Source organism: Nanorana parkeri, unplaced genomic scaffold (assembly GCF_000935625.1).
Source record: "Nanorana parkeri isolate BGI_ZX_2015 unplaced genomic scaffold, ASM93562v1 scaffold193, whole genome shotgun sequence".
Taxonomy (NCBI): domain Eukaryota; kingdom Metazoa; phylum Chordata; class Amphibia; order Anura; family Dicroglossidae; genus Nanorana; species Nanorana parkeri.
Window position 1 is genome coordinate 1,100,454 of NW_017306461.1, and position 6,724 is coordinate 1,107,177.

At 50.4% G+C, this 6,724-nt stretch overlaps 2 protein-coding genes across 2 annotated transcripts in view; one reads left to right on the plus strand and one right to left on the minus strand.

Annotated features, from left to right (window-relative positions):
• Positions 1-288: 288 nt before the first annotated feature.
• Positions 289-4,059, minus strand: LOC108786118 (vegetative cell wall protein gp1-like). Its single transcript, XM_018555339.1, has 2 exons — positions 3,904-4,059; positions 289-1,017 (listed from the first exon to the last, which is right to left on the minus strand). The coding sequence occupies exons 1-2, from the start codon at positions 4,057-4,059 to the stop codon at positions 289-291; spliced, it is 885 nt and encodes a 294-aa protein (XP_018410841.1).
• A 1,757-nt stretch (positions 4,060-5,816) lies between these two features.
• E2F1 (E2F transcription factor 1) overlaps positions 5,817-6,724 on the plus strand; it is a 22,688-nt gene continuing 21,780 nt past the window's right edge. Inside the window, exon 1 of the mRNA XM_018555340.1 lies at positions 5,817-6,187. Coding sequence (XP_018410842.1) covers positions 5,915-6,187 — 273 coding nt within the window. The 5' untranslated portion in view covers positions 5,817-5,914. The remainder of the gene's footprint in view (positions 6,188-6,724) is intronic.

Consider the following 6,724-nt stretch of genomic DNA (forward strand, 5'->3'; position numbering starts at 1 on the left):
AGTGGAAATTGTAAATATATAGCAGTAAATCATTTTTAATAAATCGAAACCTTGCAATAAAATGTCTTTCTGTGTTTTCATTTTTCTGTGGAGTTTAGAAATGGTTACGGGGAAAATCTCTGACAATGAAGCAGATTATTGTTATTAAAAGATGCTGATTTTATGACCTGCTTTTAGGAAACGCCGGACACTACAATGCTCACCCGAACCTCCGAGCCAGCTGGAGGCTAGACCGGCCCACACAGCCTGTTTCCCCCTCCGCTCCAGCTATCGTAGGTCCCTTACATGCTATACGCTGTATTGGATGTGATGACTAACGGACCTTAGACCACTGGGGTGGAGGGGGGCGGAGCCAGTGGGGACGGGTCTCGGGGGCAGGGGACGGGTCTCGGGGGCAGAGCCTGTGGGGACGGGTCTCGGGGGCAGAGCCTGTGGGGACGGGTCTCGGGGGCAGAGCCTGTGGGGACGGGTCTCGGGGGCAGAGCCTGTGGGGACGGGTCTCGGGGGCAGAGCCTGTGGGGACGGGTCTCGGGGGCAGAGCCTGTGGGGACGGGTCTCGGGGGCAGAGCCTGTGGGGACGGGTCTCGGGGGCAGAGCCTGTGGGGACGGGTCTCGGGGGCAGAGCCTGTGGGGACGGGTCTCGGGGGCAGAGCCTGTGGGGACGGGTCTCGGGGGCAGAGCCTGTGGGGACGGGTCTCGGGGGCAGAGCCTGTGGGGACGGGTCTCGGGGGCAGAGCCTGTGGGGACGGGTCTCGGGGGCAGAGCCTGTGGGGACGGGTCTCGGGGGCAGAGCCTGTGGGGACGGGTCTCGGGGGCAGAGCCTGTGGGGACGGGTCTCGGGGGCAGAGCCTGTGGGGACGGGTCTCGGGGGCAGAGCCTGTGGGGACGGGTCTCGGGGGCAGAGCCTGTGGGGACGGGTCTCGGGGGCAGAGCCTGTGGGGACGGGTCTCGGGGGCAGAGCCTGTGGGGACGGGTCTCGGGGGCAGAGCCTGTGGGGACGGGTCTCGGGGGCAGAGCCTGTGGGGGACGGGTCACACAGGCAGCGGGCTCCGAAATTCGGTGAGTATAGTTATCACACCTAGATGGAAACGAGCACTTAACCCTTGCAGTGCAGCGGTAGCCCCACTGCAAGGGTTAAGAAAGGTTTGCCCTGGGTTCTTTAAAATTGGGTATAATACAAGATGGTAGATTTGGAGCCTATTGCATGAATACAACAGGAGTTCCCCTTTAATAAATTGGGGTGAAAATTGGTTCTGCATCAACCAACATCTTGTCTGTTTCTGTTCCCAGCCAACCCAACGTCACTGAAAACGAACTACTCATTTCTGGCTTCTGATTGGTTGTTATGACACACTTCTGTCATCTCTCTGTTATAAAGAGCACCTGTCACAATAAATTAACTGGGGGGATTTATTAAGGGCCCGTTCCGTGCCCTGAACGCACTGGATTGCATGAATCAAGCCCCCTGTGTTCTGGGGCGGGAGGAGGTGTGGTGGTGCCATTCACGTCAATGGCACTGCCGACACTACTCCCGCCCGCAGTGCGATCGCCTGCACCAGAACGTGTGGTACTTTAATGTCCAGTGCGGTGCGATTGCAAACAATAGTGCATGAATGGCACCACCAGGACACGGGAGGCTTTGGTTTATGCAATCGAGTGTGTTCAGGGCACAGAACCCACTGGATAGCGTGTGAACGGGCCCCAAAACTAGAGCAGTTGTTCAGAAACAGCTTCTCTCTCCAGTTTGTTCAGTTAAGCTTTGAAAATAAAAGAGAGGAGCTGACGGAATCTAGAGCTTCTATCTTTCAAGGCTTGACTGAGCAAACGGAAGATAGAAGCTGGTTGGTCGCCATGGGCAACTGCTCCAGATTCTGTCTGCTCCAGTTTTGGTCATTCCTTATCTCTGTATTTGTTCCAGGTCAGTGACTTCACGTATCAAAGCCAAAGCATTCACAGAACAGCCAGGCAATATGTATTTTTGGAAGGAGGTCAGCAATGGCAGGATCCATTTATTTATTTTCATGACAGGTTTGCTCTTATGTCACCTATATGCGCCGTGGGAACTCCTCCTATGAATTTCACTCTGGGGTCAGACGAGCCGGCGTTCATATAGACATTATACTGTACGTATGTATTATGTAAATAATGATGTGTCATTTCTCTCTTATCTTTCTCTTCACATTGCTCCGTGCATAATCTCTTGACATAGAAGACGCTTGTAAGCAAAGTGCCCCGTGCGGCCTGCTGCTGAGATCTTCCCGCAGTGCAAAATATATAACATATCCCAAAACTGTGCTGAGTGAGGGGGCATGCATGTCACCTATGGCACCATAAAGCAAACCTGTCATGACCACACATCAGCGGTGGGCAAACGTTGGCCCTCCAGCTGTGGTGAAACTATAAATCTCTTAATGCATCTGTCTCTGGTAGTCATGCCTGTGAGAATCTTGCAATGCCTCATGGGATTTGTAGTGCCACAACAGCTGGAGGGCCACAGTTTACCCACCCCTGCTATACACAAAGCAATCTGGATGTACAATCTCCTGTAGGTCTGCCATCAACTTCAACTATGTAGTACAAGGTGCCTGCCTGATTTCATACCATATAATTGAATGGATTGCTGAGCTTTAGGTCCTTTTCCACATGGGCCTAAAGCAGGGGTAGCCAAACTCCGGCCCTCCAGCTGTGGTGGAACTACAAATCCCATGAGACATTACAAGAGATGACTCGCGGAGAGAAATGCATCCGGAGATGTGTAGTTTCACCACAGCTGGAGGGCCGGAGTTTGGCTACCCCTGACCTAAAGCACAGTATCCATAAACAGATGTCCTGCTGATTGGAACAGGATGCACAGCGGCGTTGTCACACTTGCCGTGTGCGTTTTGATTAATTGGCTGTTGGGGTGCTTCTCAGGACTATCAGATAGGCAGCCCAAGGGCCAACTACAAAAAAAAAAAGCACACACGGCAAGGCTCACAACGCTGCTGCTAATAGCCAGGAAAAGGCCTAGCAACAGGAAGTGCTGTGACTGGCAGGAAACAGCAACAAATTCACAAAATGGCGTCTTGGTTTATTTACACTTTAATATAACTGTATTTATATTTGTTTGCAATGCCTGCTTTGTACAAGAAACATGTTTAGTTGGAGCCAGCCTTTAATCACAATAATCACTTTTTTAATTAGGTTATTTGGCAGTAACCCAGAGGTAGGCAACCTTAGCATTCCAGCTATGGTGAAACAACAAATCCCATAATGCCTCTGCGAGTCATGCCTGTGGCTGTCAGAGCCTTGCAATGCATCATGGGACTCGTAGTTCCACAACAGCTGGTGGGCCTCCTCTAACCCTATGAGCCTTTAATACTGTACACTTCATAGAACTTGTTTTTTTTTTGTTTTATATATTGTGTATAAAAAATATAAAAAAATATATAAAACTTTTTTTTCTCTCACTGGGTGACCTGACCCAGCGGCATCATGGCACACACATATGTCACTCCCCATTCAATCCTCCCCAGTCCCCGGTGCACTCTCCTAGACAGAGTTTGTTTCCTGTCAGGAAACTGTCTCCACCCACCGCCCACGCGTTTTTCCAATCACCGTCCTTGTTTTGCTCAGCTCCCGCCTCCCATTGGCTGGGTTCCGCGCCACTCACAGCGCCCTCTTTCCCGCCCGCCCTGTTCGAACGCCCTCTCGACCAATCGCGAGCCTCCCGCATCTCCGGCAGCCAATGGCGAGTGGCCGGTGACGTTGCCCCCAGGTTTCGCGGCAAAAAAGGAATTGGCGCGCAAATGGGCGAGCGCTGGTGGACCCGGAGATCAGCTGGCAAGGGCAAAACAATAGCGATCTCGGAGCAGGGGCTCGGTCACCGAACCGCTCTTTCGTGACAGGCGAGTAGGGGCTCACCTCCGGCGAGGGTTTTCTCTCAGTGAACACTTCCGATTTTATCCCGGGAGCTCCCACAAGCCCCATGGAATCCGGCCTAAAGTTGCTGCAACTTTCCACAGCGAATCCGGCTTGTGTCCATTTTAGTGTGCCGTCACCGCAGCTCCCCCCTTCCATTCTGACTTTCACTTTTAGCACTTGCAGATCTCAAATCCAGACATAAAGCGCTTTTAATAGACTATTAAATTGCCTTAGTACATTGCGTGCCAGTTTTGTGCTCTGTAGGGCATCCCTGGAGCTTGCATGCCGCACTGGGCTCGGGATCTGCAGCCTTGGACTATTTTTTGTTGCTGCACCTGAGCAATCATTGCAGGAAGACGTTTTAAACTTTTGCATGCACCCTGAGAATCTCATTGCAATTCATTTTGCTTTCAATCACACTTTGGAAGTTGCAGCTGACTTATTTTTTTCCATTCTGCGCCTTTTTGTTGCCTTCTGTAAATTTTGCATTGTTTTTGATTTACGCTGCATTGGTTTTAGACCTGTGAGTCGTCTTTGCGCTGTTTTGTCATACGTTGCGTGTGTACCTGGACTGATTTACCTTTGCAGTATTTAAATGCCATTTTGAACTTATTTTTTTTCTACATTTTTGCCTCAGCGTTGCGTCATTTCGGATTTACATTGCAGTGTTTCACTCGCCTGGATTGACGCTGCATTGATTTTTAGAAGTACACTGCACTGTTGCATTGTTTTGACATCCTTTTGCATTGCATCCCTACCAGGACTGACTGCCACCCTCTGCGTTGCATTGCGTCCTTACCAGGACTGACTGCCGCCCATTGCATTACATTGCGACCCTAACAGGACTGACTGCCGCCCATTGCATTACATTGCGACCCTAACAGGACTGACAGCCAACCATTGCATTGAGTCCCTACCAGTACTGATTGTCACCCTCTGCATTGCATTGGATCCCTACCAGGACTGATTGTCACCCATTACATTGCATCCCTACCAGGACTGACTGCCACATATTGCATTGCGTCCCTACTAGGACTGATTGTCACCCTTTGGATTGCATTGCATCCCTACCAGGACTGATTTCAAGGCCCATTGCCTTGTTTCTAATCCATCCTGCATCTTTTTTTTGGATTGACACTGCATCATCACATTGTTCCAACATCCTTTGCATTGCACCTCTCCCAGGATTGATTGTCATCCTTCACATTGCATCCCTACCAGGACTGATTGTCACCCTCTGCATTGCATCCCTACCAGGACTGATTGCCACCCTTTGGATCGCATCCCTACCAGGACTGATTGTCACCCTTTGGATTGCATCCTTACCAGGACTGATTGTCACCCTTTGCCAGGATTGTTTGCCATCCTTCACATTGCACCCCCACCAGGACTGGTTGTCACCCATTGCATTGCACCCCTGCCAGGACTGATTTACATTTAAAGGTCCCCTCCATTGTTCCTCACTCATCCTGCATCCTTTTTGGATTGATGCTACATCATTTTTTTGGACTGACGCTCGTTTCAACGCTCTTTGCACTTGTACCAGCACTGACTTGCATTTAAAGGTTCATCGCACTTCGGAAGTATTTAAACGCCGCTTTGCACACGTAGGACTGGATCCTAAATCTGATTTTTAGTTTGTTTTGGTGACGGAGTTTTACAGCACTGTGCACATTTTTGACACGTCGCACATCATTGCCGCTACCAACGAGTGAACTTTTAACGAGTGTGCCACCCCGTTCTTGCTCTCTGAGGTTGACTTACTGACTTTTTAATGGATGCCTGAGCTCGTTTATTGGCCCAAGGTTTGAGCAGCGGCACTTTTAAAGGATTCCCAAGCTGTATTTTTTTTCTTTACTGCCTTCCCCAAGTCATTCAGCATTTTTACAATTGGCCACTGGTTGCCAGGAGTGTTTATTCAGCCTGAAATCTCGCTTTCCCCAGCAAGCTCCTGTTTGGGATTCCAATGTAGGCTCCAGTGATTTTATAGAGTTGAGGACATGGCACCTGGATGGACTTTAAGGCTGAGGGAATAACCCCTATGATCATGTCCCAGGACTTTGGGGTGACCTATGGCTGCGTGGAAGGTGAGCTAGGAACTATTTGGGAAGCTGGCACATTTCATGTGGCTGAGCAACAGATTGTTATTATATCCACTCCAGATGTTCCCGCTGAGGGACCTTCGAACCCTGGCCTCAGTGAGGCCGAGCTGATGCTATTTACTACTCCGCAAGGGCCAAGCGCAGGATGTGCTGGACAGAAGCCGACCCTTGGGCGACCGCCGGTAAAGTATAGTTTCATTTCGCTGTAGATCTGATGGCTGAACCAAATGGGCAAATTACAGTTCCGCTCTTGAAGTAGACTTAAATACTAACTGACATTTACTTTAAGGAGACATTGTTGGTTCCAAAAAAACAGAAGAGGTATTATGGTTGGCCTGGGTGTCCTGCCCCACCCCTGTTTCAACACTGCAGCCTTTGTCAAAGTCTTTAGCATTGAACACTTCGGGAGTGTCACAGCCATATGTGTCCCCCCCCCTCCCGGCCACTTGCTCTGGTATCGCCCTTCATCACTGCAGAACATAACAGTGGTCTAGAGAGTGGATGCTGAACGGAAAGAAAGGGAGAGAAGGAGCGCAAGTGACTTGTGCAGACTTTATGGAGGTGGCTAGACCAGGGACAATAACAGTGAAAAAGGTGAGAATGGGCGATGGAACCTCACGTGTGATGAGATGAATGGGTACACAGGTGATGACCTCCCTGGTGGTGTCGTGAGGTCTGGTTGTGGTGACAGGTGGGCAGAGGTGGATCACACCAACCAG